The 21,927-nt window shown below is 41.7% G+C and overlaps 1 protein-coding gene across 2 annotated transcripts in view; it reads left to right on the forward strand.

The window, feature by feature from the left end:
* LOC122539802 (gasdermin-A2-like) overlaps positions 1-21,175 on the forward strand; it is a 28,880-nt gene extending 7,705 nt beyond the window's left edge. The window contains exons 3-10 of one of the 2 annotated variants that reach the window (XM_087977783.1): positions 4,470-4,656; positions 5,260-5,410; positions 11,545-11,653; positions 12,656-12,694; positions 13,488-13,624; positions 14,599-14,797; positions 16,432-16,505; positions 20,521-21,175. In XM_087977783.1, the coding sequence (XP_087833909.1) occupies positions 4,470-4,656; positions 5,260-5,410; positions 11,545-11,653; positions 12,656-12,694; positions 13,488-13,624; positions 14,599-14,797; positions 16,432-16,505; positions 20,521-20,790 (1,166 nt within the window). In that variant the 3' untranslated portion in view covers positions 20,791-21,175. The remainder of the gene's footprint in view (positions 1-4,469; positions 4,657-5,259; positions 5,411-11,544; positions 11,654-12,655; positions 12,695-13,487; positions 13,625-14,598; positions 14,798-16,431; positions 16,506-20,520) is intronic. The other variant, XM_087977784.1, reaches the window with a different exon arrangement.
* Positions 21,176-21,927: the final 752 nt, after the last annotated feature.

A 21,927-nucleotide genomic window follows, 5' to 3' on the forward strand; every position in this document is an offset into this window, starting at 1 on the left:
TAGGGTAATGCATTGAATTGGATCCAAAGTCGGCTTGGAATAGAATAGAATATTCCTTAATTGCCAGTGACAGGAAACAAAGCATAATGGCCAATGGAATGAAAGCTGTTTCAAGTGGTGTTGGGACCCCTGCTGTATGTTTTATACATTAATGATTTAGACTTGAACGTAGAGAATTGGGAAATTTGTAGATGGCACAAAAAATTGCTATGTAGTGGAGAGTGTAGAGGATAATCTCCAAATTGATATAGTTGGATGGGTGGAGTGGGTAGAGAATGGCATTTGGAGTTCAGTTCTGGTAAGTGTGAGGTAATGCATTTACCAAGATCAAAACAGTAAATGGGAATACACAATACAGAGGAACCTCGATTATCCGAACAAGATAGGAGGGCACTATTTTGTTCGGATAATTGATTATTCGGTTAATTGATTTCCTCTGGATCTCAGACTCTGCTCCCCGTTCAGGAGACTAGGCAGCAGCACACTGCGCACAAGCCTCTGCCCCCTGCCCACCACAAACCCCCAATCCCATCTGCTCCCACCCCGCCCCCTCAAACTTCGTCAGCTCTCACCCCGCTCCCCACAAACCCCGTCCGCTCTCACCTCACCCTCCAAACCTGTCCGCCCACACTCCGCCCACCCCCCAATGCCATCCACCCATGGCCCCAACCATGTTCAACCCTGTCCGCCCCCAACCCCGCCCCCCCGTCCACCCCCACCCACCATCCAACCCCCATCCGCACCCCCCACCCTGGCCAACCCCCCCATCCCACCCCCAACTGGGGCAGCCGGACTGGACATCAACAATCAGACTGCTGCTGCCTTTGTGGGGTAAGTCTCCAAATAGCGCACACGCACACACACACATTTTGACAGGTTCCACCTTTGCCCTGTACACGACAATGTTGGAGAGATTATCTGCCGAAGGGGGGTTCAGGGTACACCTCTGTCTAGAACTCCAGGGAAAGTGTGGGTGAAGAGAGAGAGAGAGAGGGCGGGAGGTCAGTAATTTGGAGACGGTGCCTGGACTGTCCAGGACTGTTCTCGGCAGCATTTCAGTGAGCCGAGTTCATTTTTAATCTTTGTACCTGTAAACAAAAGACACGATCAGGGTTGAAACAGCTCTTTGACATAATGTTTCTATTGGGACCTCAGGATCTCCTTCGGATAATCCGATATTCGGATAATTGATATTTGGATAATCGATATTTGGATAATTGAGGTTCCTCTGTAAACAGGAATATAGTGAGGGGGTAGATAAAGTGAGAGATCTTGACATGCAAGTGCACAGCTCCCTAAAGGTAGCAGGACAAGTGGATTAAGTTGTAAAGAAGGCATATAGAATACTATCCCTTATTGGAAGAGGCATACAATACAAAAATAATAATATAATGATGAATCAGGACAGGACACCAGTGAGACCACAACTGGAATATTATGCAGTTCTGGTTATAACATTACAGGAAGGATGTAATTGCTTTGGAGAGAGTGAAGCAAATGGGTGGCACGGTGGCTCAGTGGTTAGTACTGCTGCCGCACAGCATCAGGGTCCTTGGTTCAATTCCCACCTGTCTGTGTGGAGTTTGTACATTCTCCCTGTGTCTATGCGGGTTTCCTTCGGGTGCTCCGGTTTCCTCCCACAATCCAAAGATGTGCAGGTCAGGTGAATTGGCCATGCTAAATTGCCCACAGTGTTAGGTGCGTTAGTCAGTGGTAAATATAGAGGAGGGGAGTGGGCTTCTCTTTGGAGGGGCGATGTGGACTTGTTGGGCCGAAGGGCCTGTTTCCACACTGTAGAGAATCTAATCTAATCTAAACATTTGTTAGAATGTGACCAGGGCTAGAGAACTGTCGGTATGAGGAGAGATTTGGGAGGTTGGGATTGTTTCCTCGGAGCTGAAAAATGTGTTGCTGGAAAAGCGCAGCATGTCAGGCAGCATCAAAGGAGCAGGAGAATCGATGTTTCGGGCATAAGCCCTTCTTCATCCACTTTCTCCTAGTTGATTGTTTTCCTCGGAACAGAGGAGGCTGAGGGGTGACATGATTGAGGTATACAGAGTGTGCGGGGGAGAGATAAAGTAGACAGGAAGAACCTGTTTCCCTTGGTAGAGAGTTCAAAAACCAGGGGTTATCAATTCAAACTAAGTGGCAGAGGATTAGAGGGGAATGTGAGGAATTTGTTTTTGCTGAGGATGATGGGTGTCTGGAATTCACTTTTGGAGGTTGAGGCAGAGATCCTAAATTCTTTCAAAAAGTCCGTGGACCTGCATCTGCTACTGGCCGTGTGCAGGACAATGGGATTAGAAAGGGCATCTGGGTGTCTTTGAGTCGGCATGAACAAAATGGGCCAAATAGCTTCTTTCTTCCTTTTTCTGATTCTAACCATTTCATGAATCTATGACAACACTCTCAGTGTTTCCTCCGATCTGCTGCTGTAGTGAAATTTGACGAGATCTAAATATGAAGAGAATTCCTTTTCATTTCTCATCACTGAGCATCCAAGACAATATCATTACTAATCAATACAATCAGTGACAGTGCCAATAGAAGTACTTATCCCATATTTAGTTTGTTTTGTTATTCATTAGAGTTTACATGGATTTATTGAACATGCCAAAAGTCATTTTGATTTTAGACAACAGTGTAGAAAACACAATAAAATGCATGTCATCCCTTCCAGTTCCATTTCTATTCATTAAATGGAGATAAAAATCAGGTAATGGGTGGTGAGCTGAGTTTTACACAGCAGTATGAAGTCAAAATTCTTCATTGAATTTGTTTCCATTAAATGTGCACCATCTGTCTCTGTCCTCCTGAGGGTGTTTAACTCTGTGCTGCAGGACAGTTGCTGGGGTTCCTCAATCCTTCACTCAGGGCCATCTTCATGTAGAATTGATTGATTAATTTATTGTCACATGTACTGAAGTACGGTGAAAAACTTTGTTTACAAGCAGAATAAGAAGGTCAGAGCAAGCAAGGATGTACAGATGAAACGACGTAGACAGAGGCATACAGGTTACATTGCACAGGGCATGCACAAGACAAGATTAGGGGATTCAACCCAATGAAAGCGATGGGCCCGGACAGTGTCCCCAGCGGAGCACTCAGATCCTGTGTGGACCAACTGGTGAAGGTATTCACCAATATCTTCAACCTCTTCCTCCTACATATGCATCACTGTGATGACATATGCATCACTGACCAAAGGGGAAGGTGTGTCTGGGGGCTGTTGGGGCAGGCATCGCCTCGCCACTGGCATTCTGCTCAAACTGAGCACAGAAAGCATTGAGCACGCCAGGGAGGGAATAATCTTTGTCCACTGTCATGCTCTGCTCCATTTTGTATCCCGTGATGGGCGGAACGGTGGCACATTGGTTAGCACTGCTGCCTCACAGCGCCTGAGACCCGGGTTCAATTCCCGCCTCAGGCGACTGACTGTGTGGAGTTTGCACGTTCTCCCCGTGTCTGCGTGGGTTTCCTCCGGGTGCTCCGGTTTCCTCCCACAGTCCAAAAGATGTGCAGGGTCAGGTGAATTGGCCATGCTAAATTGCCCGTAGTGTTAGGTAAGGGGTAAATGTAGGGGTATGGGTGGGTTTCGCTTCGGCGGGTCGGTGTGGACTTGTTGGGCCGAAGGGCCTGTTTCCACACTGTAATGTAATGTAATGTAATGTAAAAATGTGATGTTGTTTAGGCCTTGCCACAGGTCATGGGTCTGTTTGGTAGGTCGGGATCTCCACCTTGGTTTGGTGCTGTTTCTTGCCATCTCCAATGGCTTTGCAGAGGTCATATCTGGATTTCCTATTTTGGTCTGGATCATCTGACTTGAATGCTGCATGCCTGGTCTTCAACTGGGAGTGGACTTCAACCGGGAGTGAAGTTGCCAGCCACAATGAATAGGGCCTTGGGAAATTTCATCTCTGAAGTGTTTGTGATGGTGTAACTCATGTCTAGGGCATTCTTTGCATCCACATAGGGTGGTATGTAAGCTGCTGTCAGGATGGTGGAGGTGAACTCTCACGGTAGGTAGTAGGGACAGCATTTTACTGTAAGATATTGTTGGTCCAGGGAGCAATGGCTTGCCAGGGTTGTTACATACGCATACCATCAAGTATTGATCAGGAAACATACCCCACCACCTTTTGCCTTGTCCAAAGACCCTGTACAATCCATGTGATATATGGAGAACCCATCAACTTGGGAATGGCAGGGGTGAGCCAACTCTCCATGAAGCAGAGCACACGACAGTCTCTCAACTCCCTCTGGCAGGTATGTCTGGATCTGAGTTCATCCATTTTGTTGTTGATAGCCTAGACATTTGCTCAGAGTATGCGGGAGAGTGGGGTCAATATCAAAAGAGACATTCCCAGATAACCATTATGTGAACATCCATAAGTGCACAATATCGGGGGAATGAGATAGAGAGAGAGATACAGAGAGACAGAATATTCATGCTTGATTTTTTTTTCTAGGATTGCAAAGCTCAAAGTTTTGCAACTATGGAGCTAGCATGTCCATTTCTGGCGGTGTGGATGCCAGTGTGTGTACTGTCGATGCAGGAATGCATGCATCAGGTGGCGTGGCTGAGATCATATCTACTGTGGAAATGAAGAAGCGAGTAATCTCTGAAATGATGCTGCTTGAGGCTACTAAGGACAGGTACTTTTATCTCAAACCCAAATGAAGTAACTGGCACATGGAAACAAAGAGGGTTTTGTAATGGGGAATTTTTCCAGTTTGTCTCAACTTCAAACTCTGCTGGCTATCACAGAGCAATGTGCAATGACAGCCTTTTACAGACTCAAATAATGGATTTAGTTTTGAATTTGCCATCAATCTATATCCATTAATTTCACCAATATCAGGAAGTCTTGTCATCATTATTGGAATGTGTTTCACTTTGTAAACTATGTTTCTGTTATGCTGACTATTATTGTAATAACCTTAAACTTTAACCTTAACCTTAATTTGTTGATTTATATCAAAGTAGCCTTTGCGTTTCTGAATCTTTATAAGGGGCCATACTGCAATATTGTTCTGAGCATTTCATATAGGTACAAATTTTCCTGTTATTTTCCATAAAGTGTTCATAGTAGATATTTTTAATCAACCTGTTTCAGCATGTTGTAACATACCTGGCAATGTTAACATAACTGTCATGGTTTTCATGGGTTTTCTAAGGTTAAGTAAAATCATCTCCTTTATGAATGTATCTTTTCTGAAGTATATAAATCCTCCTTTGTTTTCCTTCTATCTTTTCAGGAAGATTGACAGAGGACACCATTTTGTGAAACAACTGCGTAACAATATTTTTTATATCATATTAGAGGTGGTGGAAACAGATAGACCATGTGACCTAAATAGCCTTTTCAAGGCACATGCAGGAGTGGAAGTCCCAACTAAGATAATGAAGGCGAGTATCATTTAACCTTATCACATAGTCATAACTAATATGTTTGCAATGTTAGTTCATATATGAACATAATGTGGTTGTAATTTTGAATTCATTATTGTTGAACATTAGGATAACGTGATCTGAAGCCATGAGTACAAATCTTATCATTGCAGTTGAGGAATTTATCTTCTGTTCATTCAAAACTGAAGGAAAATAAGCTTGTGCAAGATTAGGTTGTCACATGATTTCTATAAAAATGTATTTGATTCCCAAAGGTTTTTTAGGAACAATTACCTGCTGTACCTGGCTGATTTGGCTTGTGTGTGACTGTAGAATATTAAACATAGAACATTACAGCGCAGTACAGGCCCTTCGGCCCTCGATGTTGCACTGACTTGTGGAACCAATCTGAAGCCCATCCAACCTATGCTATTCCATTCTCATCCATATATCTATCTAATGACCATTTAAATGCCCTTTAAAGTTGGTCAGTCTACGACTGTTCCAAGCAGGCCATTATATGCCCCCTACAACTCTGAGTAAAGAAACTAACTCTGACATCCATCCCGTTCATCACTACCTGGCATGGCAACTGTACCATTCAAGATCGGAGACGGTTACAGAGAGCGGTGAACTCGGCCCGGACAATCACAAAGCCAACCTCTCATCTATAGAATCCATCTACCAGTCCCGCTGCCAAGGAAAGGCCGCCAGCATTCTCAAAGATCCATACTACCCTGGCAATGTTTTTCTACAACTTACACCATTGGGGAGAAGGTACAGCAGCTTGAACACACGCTCCAGCCAGTTTCGTAACAGTTTCTACCCTACTGTTGTTAGAATATTGAATGGACTCACAAACTCTTAACATTCACCTGTACCTGTGTTTTTGTTTTTGCCGCTGTTAATCTATTATTTACTAATCTATGCTACTTAACTCTGTGATCTGCCTTAATTGCTCGCAAGACAAAGCTTTCCACTGTGCCTTAGTATGCATGACAATAAATTCAAATCCATTCAATTTAATTCAATTCCTATATGTACCACCTCACAATTTAAAGGTATGTCCCCTCGTGTTAGCCATCACCATCTGAGGAAAAATGCTCTCACTGTCCACCCTATCTAACCCTCTTATTATCTTAGATGTCTCAATTAAGTTACCCCTCAATTTTCTTCTCACTAATGAAAACAGCCTCAATTCCTCAGCCTTTCCTCATAAGACCTTTCCTCCATACCAGGCATCATCCCAGTAAACCTCCTGAGAACTCTTTCCAAAACAACTACATCCCTTCTATAATGCAGTGACCAGCATTGTACACAATACTCCAAGTGCGGCCACACTAGAGTATTGTATGGCTGCAGTGTAACCTCACGGTTCTGAAACTCAATCCCTTCTACCAATAAAAGATAGCAAACGTTATGCTTTCTTAACAACCCTATCAACCTGGGTGGCAACTTTGAGGGATCTATGTACATGGATACTGAGATCTCTCTATTCATCTACACTACCAAGAATCATACCCATGATTTGGAGATGCCAGTGTTGGACTGGGGTGTACAAAGTTAAAAATCACACAACATCAGGTTACAGTCCAACAGGTTTAATTGGAAGCACACTCGCTTTCGGAGCGACGCTTCTTCATCAGGTGATAGTGGAGGGCTCGATCGTAACACAGAATTTATAGCAAAACTTTGCAGTGTGATGTAACTGAAATTATACATTGAAAAATTGATTGTCTGTTAAGCCTTTCATCTGTTAGAATACAGTGATAGTTTCACTTCTTTCATGTGTAAATCACAAAACCTTTTTTTTAAAGTTGCATTCTCTGGTTAGCTGTTAACAATGGTGATAGCTAGACAATATGTTGAAGGTGTTAGCCCATTCATCCGTTGTTGTGGCCTTTGCTCGGTATCCATGGAGGCCACTACTTGCCTTTAAACAACCGCCAAACCTCAAACAGATCATTGTTCGTAGCAAACTGCCCGGCTCTCAGGACAACTCCATACAACCCTGTCACGGTGGACGCTGCAAGACATGTCAGATTGTGGACATAGATATCACTATTACACGTGGGAACACCTCCCACCTTGTACATGGCAGGTACTCATGTGACTCAGCCAATGTTGTCTAACTTATACGTTGCAGGCAAGGATGCCCGAGGCATGGTACATTGGGGAAACCGAGCAAAGGCTACGACAATGGATGAATGGGCAATGCACAACAATCAACAGACAGGAGGGTTCATTCCCAGTTGGGGAACACTTCAGTGGTCCAGGACATTCAGCCTCGGACCTTCAGGTGACCATCCTCCAAGGTGGACTTCGGGACAGGCAGCAGAGGAAAGTGGCCGAGCAGAGGCTGATAGCTAAGTTCGGTACCCATAGGGAGGGCCTCAACCAGGACCTTGGGTTCATGTCACATTACAGGTGATCACCATTGCACTATACACACACACAGATATTCCTACACACACACACTCTCACATACACACGGACACAGGTATACACAGACGCGCACACAGACACCCACACACACTCTTACAGACACACACACTCCCACACTCACACATGCACCCTCTCACAGACTCAAGACACTCTGCACTCACTACACACACACACATACACACACTTTCTCACACTCACAACCCCCACCCCAGACAGACACACACACAGACAGACAAAGACCCACATGCACACATATATTTTGAGGGGGGGAATTTGTACTTGCAGAGTTACATTGCACTTTGCTCAAAAACTGCATACATTCATGTAGAACTCTGAGCCCAAAAACTGCATAAATTTATGTAAAACTCTGTTATCTCACATTTTAGATTAGAATCAATCTAAACATCAGGTCATAGACAGAGAACACAGGGGGCTAACACCTTCAACATATTGTCTAGCTATCACCATTGTTAACAGCTAACCAGAGAATGCAACTTTTAAAAAAAGGTTTTGTGATTTACACATGAAAGAAGTGAAACTATCACTGTATTCTAACAGATGAAAGGCTTAACAGACAATCAATTTTTCAATGTATAATTTCAGTTACATCACACTGCAAAGTTTTGCTATAAATTCTGTGTTACAATCGAGCCCTCCACTATCACCTGATGAAGGAGCATCGCTCCGAAAGCGAGTGTGCTTCCAATTAAATCTGTTGGACTGTAACCTGGTGTTGTGTGATTTTTAACTAAGAATCTTACCATTAGTCCAGTACTCTTTATTCCTGTTAGTCCTTCCAAAGTGAATCACCTTCCACTTTTCCACATTAAACTCCATTTGCCACCTCTCAGCCCAGCTCTGCAGATTATCTATGTCGCTCTGTAACCTACAACATCCTTTGGCACTGTCCACAACTCCACCGACCTTAGTGTCATCGCTTACTAACCCATCCTTCTCCACCCTCATCCAGGTCATTTATAAAAATGACAAACAGCAGTGGCCCCAAAACAGATTCTTGTGGTATATCACCAGTAACTGAACTCCAGAATGAACATTTCCCATCAGCCACCACCTTCTGTCTTCTTTCAGCTAGCCAATGTCTGATCCAAACTGCTAAATCACCCTCAATCCCATGCCTCCGTATTTTGTGCAATAGTCTACTATAGGGAACCTTATCAAATGCCTCACTGAAATCCATATACACCATATCAACTGCTTTACCCTCCTCGACCTGTTTGGTCACCTTCTCAAAGAACTCAATAAGGTTTGTGAGGCACGACCTACCCTTCACAAAACCATGTTGCCAATCTCTAATCAACTTATTTGTTTCCAGATGATTATAAATCCTATCTCTTATTAACTTTTCCAAACATTTACCCATAACCAAAGTAAGGCTCACTAGTCAACAATTACCAGGGTTGTCTCTACTCCCTTTCTCCATTCTTCTGGCACTATTCGGGTGGTACGGTGGCTCAGTGGTTACCACTGCTACCTCACAGCGCCAGAGATCCAGGTTCAATTCCCATCTCAGGCAACTCTCTGTGCGGAGTTTCCACATTCTCCCCATGTCTGCGTAGGTTTCCTCCGGTTGCTCCGGTTTTCTCCCACAGTCCAAAAATGTGTAGGTTAGGTGAATTGGCCATGCTAAATTGCCCATAGTGTTAGGTGAAGGAGTAAATGTAAGGGAATGGGTCTGGCTAGGTTGCTCTTCGGAGGATCAGTGTGGACTTGTTGGGCCGAAGGGCCTGTTTCCACACTGTAAGTAATCTAATCTAATCTATTTCTGTAGACAATGACGATATAAAGATAAAGCCAAAGGCTCTACAATCTCCTCCCTTGCTTCCCAGAGCATCCTAGGCTAAATCCCACCCAGTCCAGGGGACATATCTATTTTCACACTCTCCAGAATTGTTAACACCTCTTCCTTCTAAACCTCAATCCCATCTAGTCTAGCAGCCTCTATCTCAGTATTCTCCTTGACAATATTGTCTTTTTCCCATGTGAATACTGCTGAGAAATACACATTTAGTGCTTCCCATATCTCCTCAGACTCTGCGCACAACTTCCCACTACTATCCTTGCTTGACCCTAATCTTACTCTAGGAGAAAGTGAGGACTGCAGATGCTAGAGATCAGAGCTGAAAATGTTTTGCTGGAAAAGCGCAGCAGGTCAGGCAGCATCCAGGGAGCAGGAGAATCGATGTTTTGGGCATGAGCCCTTCTTCAGGAAGGAACGACATTCCTGATGAAGGGCTCATGCCCGAAACGTCGATTCTCCTGCTCCCTGGATGCTGCCTGACCTGCTGTGCTTTTTCCAGCAACACATTTTCAGCCCTAATCTTACTCTAATCATTCTTTTATTCCTGATATACCTATAGCAAGCCTTAGGGTTTTCCTTGACCCTATCTGCCAATGACTTCTCATGATGCCTCCTGGCTCTCCTTTGCTCTGTCTTTAGGTCTTTCAACTTCCTTAGTAAACCACAGCTGTAGATTGCTGTAGATCCATAGCAGTGTCATTGACTTTTAATTGTCCTCTAAGATGGTAAAAACAATGATTGCAGATGCTGGAAACCAGATTCTGGATTAGTGGTGCTGGAAGAGCACAGCAGTTCAGGCAGCATCCAAGGACCTTCGAAATCGACGCTTCAGGCAAAAGCCCTTCTAAGATGGCCTAACAAACCAGTCAGTGATTAGGGAAGGACAATGAATTCTGATCTTGACAGTGATGCCCACGTCCTCTGAATGCACAGTACAATCTGGCAAAACCCAAAAAACAAAGAGCAACAGGCCAAAAATAAATTTCAACATTTCACTGCTCACTCAATAACATTTTTGGACTGAGAAAAGGTGCTGAAATAACATCGCCAAAGAGTAGGGCAAGGCACAGCAGTCAAGAATATTTTCTCACTGACCTGTTCAGGGATGTTGCTACACACTTCTGAAGCAGGTCTTGAACCCACGTCTTCTGGCTCAGATGTAGGAACCCATTACAAGAGCCCTCTTAAGATGGCAGTGGGATTAAGAAGCTATAAAGTAACACAACCTTAAAACTACCAATGTATCAAATTTGATTGATGTCCCACTTGACATAAATTGCAAGAAATTGTGAGTACCTGTGGAAATCTGGGTTAGAGAGAACTTGGGCTATGAATGACAAAGAAAATTTACTCATCATTTGTGCTGAGCCTCTGAAATTGAAGTTAGCTGGAAAGAGGCTGACAGTTTTCTGTTAACTTGTTCATTCCTGAACGTCTATAATTGGGTTTCTCTAGAGAAATGGCTCAAAGTTTGTTAATTCTCGATCTAACACAACTTTAACCATCGAGTTAAGTCTTTTTTGCTCTGTTCTTTGACGGTTTATGTCCATTATTATTGTTAGTTGTGAAAAGCAGTGCATCACTAAGATGACCGATTTTCTCTGATATTTTTCCCAGTGATTGGTTCTGCCAGTTCTTTATCTGGCTGCTGTTCCTGCTGGAATGCTGCATTCCACACTGTAGCAACAACTCCCCTTTATGTTTCATTTCGGAATGATTCATTATAACAATCCCAGTTTCTCTAGTTTGCCGGATAAACAAAGCTGCTTATTCCTGGTTACATTTTAGTAAGTCTTTCCTAAACCCTGTCTAATAATATTGATTTTCCTGGGAACTCACAATGATTAATTTGCAATATTAAGTATTACCATTTTCCTTCTTGCGTTAGGCTAAAGGAAACGTTGATGCATTTTTGAAACAGAATTTATCCTTCTGCGCTGGAACTACCATTGCATTCAAAGTCTCAAAACTGAGGATAACAGAGGATGACACAGTGGGTATGTAAAAGGGGAGAAAGGAAAACAGAGAGCTGGGTATAGACTTTTCCAACAGTAAATTGCCTTATCAATGGCTAATTAAACATTCTTCAGCCATTTGTCCCATCGATGTGTATTCAATATTCTATAAACGTGTCAACTTGGGGATTATATCTAGCCACATTTAGAAGATTTTCTGAAATTGATTCTCCCTCCATCACTACATTTTGTATTTGTCACTCTTTTAAAATAAGTCTTCTAAAACCTCCAGTAAGACAACATTGAGATGAATGTTAGATCAATTCAGACAAGCCAAACAACTGGGTTATTCTGTGCACCTCTTCATTCTACTAAAGTTTATCAACTATTGACAAGACAAGTAAAAGGTGATATGGAATACCCTCCGCCTGTCTAACTTGGTGCACCTCCAATGTTCCACATGAGCTTCAACACCCTCCAGGAGGGATTGGCATCTTGTCCATCACCTCATACATGCACTTCTTCCACCAATTGTGGACCCTAGCTCCTGCATACACTATCTGCAACTCATCCTGGTTTCTTCAGCAGTAACTCTAAACACTACATCCTCTGCCAAGGACAAGGACAGCAGGAAGGAACATCACCTCCAAGTCACATACGGTCTTGATTTGGATATATTCCAGCTGTCCTGCAACTCCTTATCCACCTTCATTGTGAGAGCACCTTCCAGACAACAAAATGAAATAGTTCAACAAGAAAGCTCACCACCAATTTCTTTGGGTGTCATGGGATGGGCAATAAATGCTAGGCTTACCAATACAGCCTGACAAGTACTTCTCAAAAAAATGTATAAGTTAGTATTGTGAGTATGTAAAGATAATTGTCACTTTTATCTTCTTTTCTGGCTATCCAGTGTAGGATAACAAGAAAAGTGGAGAACTAAATTGGCCATGTGCCTATTTTCTGCCAATCCTTCTGTAAATCACCAGTTACCCAATTAACAAGTTTTAAAAATCCGAAACTTGTTTTTCTTTGTTCTTTCAGGTTTAGTTCCCACGTATGCGCCTTTGAGATGCTTGTTAGGTAAACTTGTTTTCTATTTCTTAATGCTTCAGTTTTGTGATTGTAAATATGTCACATATCAAAACAATATCTTGATGTCAAGGAATTGTTCAATAACAAATGAGAAAGATGGTGGCCAGTGAAGGTAATGTAGCATTTACTGATTTCCTTTACCTTGTAATGCAATCTTCATGTTCGCTTTTTCAGAAAGTGGCATTTTTAACCAAAACTTTTAGCAGTGTTATTATATAATTTTGCTTCACCGTATAAATGTTTTACCATAAATAATTAACTCTATAATACAATAAAAATGCTGTGTCCAATGCACATTGGGTGGAGTTTCCATTGCTTCTATGGGACTCCAATTTCCCCGAGAGTCACACTGGAATTCCCCCTCTCCCACCAAGTAGATTCTTGTTTGCCTATCACATTTTAAAGGTCACATTTCCAAACAATTCTCCAAACAATTCTCAGAAAGTTGCTCTGAAATCGATATGCTCCCATGCAATGTGAACACTTTCACTCAGATGAATGATGTGTGCAGCCATTCTATATTTTGGGATGAATCAGAATTAAGGAAAGTGAGTAAATGCCCATCCAGGAGCAGAGCATTACTCATTACATCTAATCTTTGCTCTTTCAATCATGTTATTATTATTATTCAAAGCCTCAATTCATAACTTGTGATACCTGCAAAACCAAAAATTACTTTTTTCCTTTGGGTGAATAGGAAAGGATGTCACTGGAGTATTATTTGGATTTTATGAACAATTTGTCTTTTGAAATATCAATCGTAATTTCTTTTCCCTTTTAGCAGCCTCGTGTTACCGGAAACTTGAGATTCCCCTCACAGAACTGACCAAACTGTCGAAGGACGTGAGCCAACTATTCCTCAACACATTCCTTCAACTTCTTGGTAACAACGATAACCTTCCTGTTCTTGAGACAATGGTTCGTACTTCTCAATTCTAAATTTACTAATGGTGCTGGCAAACCACATTTCTGTGGGTTATCACTTCCCTTCTTTAGGTTGATCATGACAAGAGATTCGTTGCGGTAAATTGTGATCACCCAGTTTAGACAATTACACTCCATTTATTCAAAACCTACACCATTCACTCCTCATACCCAATTCTGGCCAAGACCTGAATTCTACTCCCATTCCTGTCAACATCCTAAACTACTCGTGGTCACTAAGCTGAGAAAGCTCTGGATTGTGTTTAAAAAGCCAGTAGGTTCCTTCACCGAAATAGTAATTGGCTTTCGTAATCATCCCTGTCTCCCATTTGACCCATTTAATTCCTTACAGTGTGATTTTGAAACAAAGCAGATGACAGTAATTTATTTCTGGGCTTTTCTTCTTGTGAGATCAGATGCAATACCGAAGGATCTCAGTTTCTGTCTGTGCCAGTGTTGATGAGCTGTGTAACTGCTAGTTACAGGTTCACTACTGTGTAAATTTAATACCTAATAGAGTAATGCTTCCTCCACTCTGTCCTTAGTTTTGTGTTTCAACCACAGTTTTGGAAGATTCTCCTATTGTCCCTACAAGATTTTCCATTCTCATCTATCTCTCGGAACATTCTCAGGGCTCATTGCCTGAGATTAATGACAAATTCTGATCAATTCCAGCATGTGGGATTTTTGTCAGTTCCACTGTCAAATTAATTTTACACACATACCTTTAATATTCTGACAAAGGAGGTCATTGTTCATTAGGGATGACCGCAGTAGGACGAAATCACAATAGTTAGCAAAACTGGGGAAGTTTGATTCTGCATCAGTCAATACAGTATCTCATTAGAGAATGCAGGATGCCAGCATTTCAAGTCTGAATTTGGAAAGCATGCCAATTCCTGACATACTGTCCCTTGTCACTGTGTACTATTTCTGATGTTACCTCGTCCATGTCTCAACATTTTCAGCTTGACCAGATATGTGAAGGTTTCCAGCCCGACCTCCAAGTCCTGGAGCTGATGGAAGACGAGAATAGAGCCTGTGTGGAGAAACTGTTGGATCTGTTGGGAATTCGGAAGGTTGATCCACCGGGACAGCCCCTCACCTTGACACCCCATCAGAATGAAGTCATAAAGACTGTAAACATTTTCATCCAGTCACTCAATGGTATATTGCTTTGACACGTACTGCCTTATCTATTCAGCTGTCTAGGTCGTCTGGCATTCCCTCTCTAAACCTCTCCTCCTCCCTCTCTTTCTGTTAGACTTTGCTAGGAACTACCTCTTTGACCAACTTTAGATGATCTCTCCTTCTTCTAATATGCATTTCATAAATGCACATTGTATTCATTACTCCTAAATAGCTGATAGTAACCATTTCATCTCTGGGTCATTCATCATTGTGATTGGAAACATATTACTCATTCCTTCACTGTCGTTGGGTCAAAATCATGGAGTTCCCTCCATAAGGGCATTGTGGGTCAACCTATAGCATATGGACTGCAGCAAGTCAAGAAGGCAGCTCCCCACCACCTTTTGAAGGGCTGATAAGGATGGACAATAAATTCTGGCTCAGCCAGAAACAGCCAGGTTTCATGAATGACTAAAAGAAAAATTATTAGATCCAGTTGAGGGATTGTTAATGCTGCTGGATAATACTGCAATCTGTGCCATAACCTAACATTTCAAGCTAACCAGCATATATCATGAGTATTTAAATGGAGACTTGTAATTAAGTTCTCTTGTTGAAAGCTGAGAGGGATAGTGTTTGAATTCAACATCAACCATTGACCATGTTGGTAATTCAGGGGAAGTAGAAGCATACAGGACAGACTGCAGAATCCTGGTGTGAACATCAGTATGTTGATTTCTGTTTAAGAATCTATTCTCACTGGCCTAGTTGTTATTATTGAATGAACGATGCCATTATAACCTGGTTACAGCATTAAATATCTATGGACTCTCATTGTGCATTAATACTTTGCTTTGGCATGAAAGCATTGCTAGTTTGTACTGACAGTCTCAGACTGTCCAGTTTGAACTGTCTCTGGAGTGAACTGAGACAAGATGTGATGCAGGACAATGACTAACAATGATCAGTTTGATATGTCATGGAGCCAAAATCCAGGACAGTATCAAATCTGGTTTAACCTTAAGAATCCTAATAAACAGGAATTGAAGTAGGCTGTTCGGCCCCTCCACCCTGTCCCACCATTCATTAGGATCATGGCTAAACTCTTTCTTACTCTTTCCCCATAACCCTTGATTCCCCTCCAGATCAGGAATAGAAAATGGTTTAGAATATGCTGAGCGCTTCTTTAAACTTTTTCTAATTATCTGACCCCATTTTAAATAAGCAGAGAGCAGTAATCTTACCCCAACTTGATCCCTAAACTTTTAAATGCTTAATCATAGAAACAGAAAGAGAGACACATACATATATCCACATTTATGTGAAATTCTTCCTGAAATAGGATATTTAGCCAATTATACAGGAGCCGAGCAAGGATATCAGCTAGCTAGCACACACAAAATGCAGCGACCACTATCAAACTGATCTTGAATGATACACAAACTCCCCCTCAGCTCTATGAAAACAAATAGGATTAAAACAGCATAAACTAACTGCAACTTAACCTCAAGTAAAACTCTTCTGCCTTTTCTATGGCATGTGCTAATTTGCTGTTCATCCATCAATTCTCTGAAGTGCTTTTGATCAATTTACTTTATTAAAGATCTTCAATGTGCAATGCAATGGATCCATCATGGTAAGGTGCTCTGAATTATTCTGTTTCCTTTCAGAACTGAATCCTGACACTTTACCCCTACTGGCTACTTGTGTTGAGATGAAGATTACATCAAGACAACTAAAGCTGGTAAGAAATACACTTTTGTGTTATTTCATCTCAGGTGAATGTGCAAGGAAAGAACTGAGAGACACAAATGAATTTGATTTCTGCAAGTTCACCAGGGCCAGAAATGTTCTGGGGACCCAAACATCAGGGATGAAGTTAATTACAAGGTCTAAAAAGGAGTTAAGCAAAAAAGACAGTTGAGGAACAATGGCAGATGTTTAGAAAATAGTTCACAACTGATAACAAAGATATACTTTTGATATTTGAGGAATGGTAAGATCAACCAAAAATCAAAAGGGGGAAAGTATGAGGCAAACTATCAAGTAACATAGAATGAGACAGCAAGACCTTCTGGAAATATATAAAAAGGAAAAATGGGGTCAGAGTGAACATATCACCTGAGAGAATGAAGTTGAGGAAATAATAATGAAGAGCTCAGAAACAATAGAAGAGTTGTTAAATACACTAAATCAGACTTCAGAGTCAATGCAGCATTCCAAGAATAATAATTCATCAAAGGCCAAGGTGGATGAAAATAAGAATAACTAGGGAACCTATTGGGAATAAAGACCAACATGTCTCCTCAGCTTGATTGGATTCAGTCTAGGATTTTAAAGAAAATACCGCATAGATAGCAGATGCACTGGTTGTAAGCTTTCAAGAATCCTTTGGCTCAGGAAAAGTCCCAGATAATTGGAAAACTGGCAATGTAACACTCTTATTAAAAAAAAAGAAGGGAGACAAAAGGCAGGTAACTATAAATGAGGGAGTTTAACATCTGTCATTGGGAAATGTTAGAGTCTATTACAAAGGATGTAATAAAAGTCAGCATGGATTCATGAAGCGAAAGTTATGCCTGAAGATCATATGATGAGATAACAAGCAGGGTAGATAAAAGGAAACCAGTAGGTATAATATATCTGAAATTCCATAAGGTGTTCAATAAGATACCAGTCATAAAGCTGCTTAATAAGACAAGAGCCCATGGTGTTAGTGGTAGTATATTAGCATGGATAGAGAATTTGCTAACTAATAGAAGGCAGAGAGTCGGAGTAAAGGAAGGATTTTCAGGAAGGCTGTAACGAGTGGAGTGTCGCTAGAACCAGTGGTGGACTATAGTTATTGACAATACATATTAATGACTTGGAAAAGGAAAGCGAAAGTACTATAGCCAAGATTGAAGATGACTCAATAATAGGTCGTAAGGCAAGTTGTGAGGATGACAGAGGAGTCTACAGAAGGATAGAGACAGATTGTGAGCAGGCAAAGACTTATATGGAATAAAATGTGAAAAAATGAGGTCATGCACTTTGACAGGAAGAGTGATGAATATTATATAAATGGGGAAAGACTGCATGAAGAGAGAGTTCTGTATCTTTTTGAATGAATTACAAAAAGCTAGCATAAAGTTCAGCAGTTAACAGGGAAGGAAATGGACCATTAGCCTTTATTTCAAAGTGACTAGTGCATAGAAGTAAGGTTTTGCAAAAGCTACACAAGGTACTAATCAGACCACACCAGGAGTACTGTGAATATCTTTGATTCCCTTATCTAAGGAAGGAGATGCTGGTATTGGAAAAGGCCAGAAAAGGTTCACTTGATTCATTCTGGGTAACAAAGTACTTTTTTAATGAGGAGATGCTGAGTAGGTTGGGCCTGTACTCATTGGAATTTAGAAGTATCAGAGGACATCTTATTAAAACATATAAAATTATTAGGCAGCTTGACAAGGTAGATGCAGAGAGTTTGTTTCCCCTCATAGATGGATATCGGACCAGAATGCATTAGCTTAGAGTGAGGAGTTCTCCTTTAGTACAAAGATGAAGAGGATATTTTTCTCTTAGCAAGTAGCAAGGAACCCGAAGCTCAGGATAGTTTCTGCAGTCAGAATGTAGGTGTTCTGTGATGGAGTAGTTCTGCCAATTCAACACATCCCTGTGTTCCCTGGCCAACATCTCTGGCTCAGGGTTGCTGCACTGCTCCAGTGAAACTCAGTACAATCTGGGCATTTTCTGTTTGGGGACCCTGTAGCCTTCTCGAATCAGTATCGTGTTCACCAGTTTTAGAGATTGTCACCTTCTCGCATGCCCTCACCCCAAACCCCACAGTCCGGGCCCTGTCATCACACGAGCTGCTCCCACCAACAACCCATCATCAGCCCTCATGGTCCTCATTAGCAGCTACTCATTCTCCCAGGCTGACCTTTAGACATGCCTTTCTCTGCCCAAGTATTTTTCTCTCTCTCTGGACTCCATTTCCAAATATCATGTACACCTTCCGCTACCCCACAACCCATCCCACCCCATTTTCATGATATACGAACCTTTTCCTAGCTACAATCAGTTCTAAAGAAGGGGAACTGTATCCAAAATGTCAATTTTACTTTCTCTCCACAGATGCTCCCTAACATGCTGAGTTTTCCCAGGAATTCCTGTTTTTGTTTCTGGTTTCCAGACCCACTTTTTGTTTTGTCTGAGCAATGCTTGTTGCTTTACCATGTTATTCTCCATTCTTCATGAAACTGAAACACCCAACTCTGAGTGTAAGGTTCTGGATTTTCCTCCTCCTCAGATGCTGCCTGAACTGCTGTGCTTTTCCAGCACCACTCTACTCCAGTATCAGGTCCTGTGCAAAGGCTGCAACTGTCCACATCTCACAAACTGTGATACAGCATTCAGACTTGGTTTGTGTGTGTCCCAAGCAAGAGAGAATGAAATTCAATCAATCAGAATTCTTGTTCTGAATTGCTGAAACCTCTTGGATGGTAAATGCAGGTGCGTGCACATGTGTGCATGCATTTGAACATTTTGTGATATAGATTCAGTCAGGACTTCCACAGATAATTAGAGTCATTGAGTCACACAGTACGGAAACTGACCCTTCGGCCCAACTCGTTCATACCGACCAGGATTCCTGAACTAGTCCCATTTGACTGTGATTGGCCCATATCCTTATAGACCTTTCTTATCTATGATTTGGAGATGCCGGTGTTGGACTGGGGTGTACAAAGTTAAAAATCACACAACACCAGGTTATAGTCCAACAGGTTTAATTGGAAGCACATTTACACATGAAAGAAGTGAAACTGTCATGGTATTCTAACAGATGTAAGGCTTAACAGACAATCAATTTTTCAATGTATAATTTCAGTTACATCACACTGTAAATTTTTGCTATAAATTCTATGTGTTAGGATTGAGCCCTCCACTACCACCTGATGAAGGAGTGTCGCTCCGAAAGCTAGTGTGCTTCCAATTAAACCTGTTGGACTCTAACCTGGTGTTGTGTGATTTTTAACTTTCTTATCTATGTACCTGTCCAAATGTCTTTTAAATGTTGAAATTGTACCTGCCTCTACGACTTCTTTTGGCAGCTCGTTCCATTTTCACAACACCCTCTGTGGGAAGAAGTTGCCCCTCAAGTCCCTTTTAAATCTTTCCCCTCTCACCTTAAACCGATGCCCTCTAATTTTGGACTCCCCTGCCATGTGGAAAAGTCCTTGGCTAGTCCCCTTATCTGTGCCCCTCAAGATTTTATAAATCTCTATAATGTCAGCCTGCAAGCTCCAGGAAATAAAGTCTCGGTCAATCCAATTTTTCCTTTATAACTCAAACCTTCCAGCCTTGGTGACATCCTTATATATCTTCTTTGCACCCTTTCCAGCTCAATAACATCCAAATTATGAAGAATCTGCTTTTAAGGGAGACACTCAAGAGCTATTGGCACCTATAGAATTATCTTGCAACAGTGCACAACAGGGAAGGAGCAAACTATCACAGCAGGAATGGCAGTTAACAAAGATTTGATTACTTGCATAGATCATTGCAAGATCCCACTCTTAATCCTTTAAGCTTCTAAGGAGAAGGAAAGTTATATGCCGTGTTACCCAATCCTTGTCTTTAGTTAATTGCTGTGCAGTTTATATACTGTATGATTGATATGATCAAAATACTATGACAGTCTTTTTTAATGGAACAGGTTGAAGACAGAATAAAAGAAGATAAACTGAAAGATTTTGTTCTAATTTGTTTTTCAGATGGAAAAGATTGAGGAGAGAGATTTCAAATGTTCCATACTTGAAATGCAAATCGAACCAGCTGAGGAGACTCTCGAGACCCTGGCCCTTCAGTTCACAGAGAGCGAGTTTGAAATAACTCAGAGGATCCTGGAAGAATTTGGATTTCACCTAAAGAGAGAAAACGCTTCAATCTCATGTGAAATGAAGGACAGAAATGAAGAAATGTTCTGTTCCATCTTTGCTGCTCTGAGCGTTCTCAAAGCTTTAGATGACCGAGTAAAGATGTAATGCTTTACATCGGTCAGCCATATTCCTTGATGATTTACCCCTTCTCCTTCCAGTTATCTCCCTGTTAACCCAAGGCTGCGTCCTGTTTCTATCCTTGAATAAAGGACAAATATTGCGCAAGCTGAAATCAGAATCCAACACATCGTCTGTTGCAAGAGACAGAGTTAACGTTTCACGTCCAGTGCGACCTTTCTTCAGAACATTCTCTTTTCTCTCTCTTTAAGAATTTGTTGATGGCAAAAGAAACTTTTCATGTTTTGCGCTTGCTTATGTCTGTGAAGAACTGTAAAGTACATATTTCAAACAGCACTCTGCGATGGAAGTTGGGAATGTTACTGCACTTTGCTGTACCACCTGAAACCTGTTTTAATAAAGCTTGTTGGAAACAAAATACTTTATATTCACAGAGTGTCTTTGACAATATTAGAACATTTCAAAGAGCTATGAAACTTATTAAATACTTGTGCATCGTTACCACTATCTAATGTAGGGACATGGCTTCTCAGACAGCCAACTCTAAGACAGCCAACTCTAAGACAGCAGTATGGTGGCTTAGTGGTCAGCACTGCTACCTCACAGCATTAAGGACCCGGGTTCAAATCCAGCCTTGAGTGACTGTCTGTGTGGGGTTTGCACATTCTCCTCTGTCTATGTTGATCTCCTCTGTCTATGTTGATTTCCTCTGAATGCTAAAATGTGCAGGTTAAGTGGATTGGCATGCTAAATTGTCCATAGGGTCCAGGGATGTATGGATTAGATGTGGGAAATGCAGGGTTACAGGGATAATAGGGGGCTGAATCTGGACGGGATGCTCGTCAGGGAGTTGGTGTGTACATGATGGGCCAAATGGTCTGTTTCCACACTATAGGTATTCTATGATTGAATTCACACAAATGGTATATGATAACCACCAGACCATTAAGGAAATAAATATTGGCTAATGTTTCTTTCATGGTTAATGGGAAGGTGAGCATGGCAACAACAATCTGCCTTTATGTGGCACCAAATGTAACAAAACATACCAAGGCATAACTATGTAAGTTAGCTCACTGAGCTGGAAGGTTTGTTTTCAGACATTTCGTCACCATCACTACATAACATCATCAGTGAGAATCTCCAGTGAAACGCTGGTGGTAT

Source organism: Chiloscyllium plagiosum, unplaced genomic scaffold (genome assembly GCF_037043375.1).
Source record: "Chiloscyllium plagiosum isolate Xiang-an unplaced genomic scaffold, Cpla_swu_hap1 HiC_scaffold_32, whole genome shotgun sequence".
NCBI lineage: Eukaryota > Metazoa > Chordata > Chondrichthyes > Orectolobiformes > Hemiscylliidae > Chiloscyllium > Chiloscyllium plagiosum.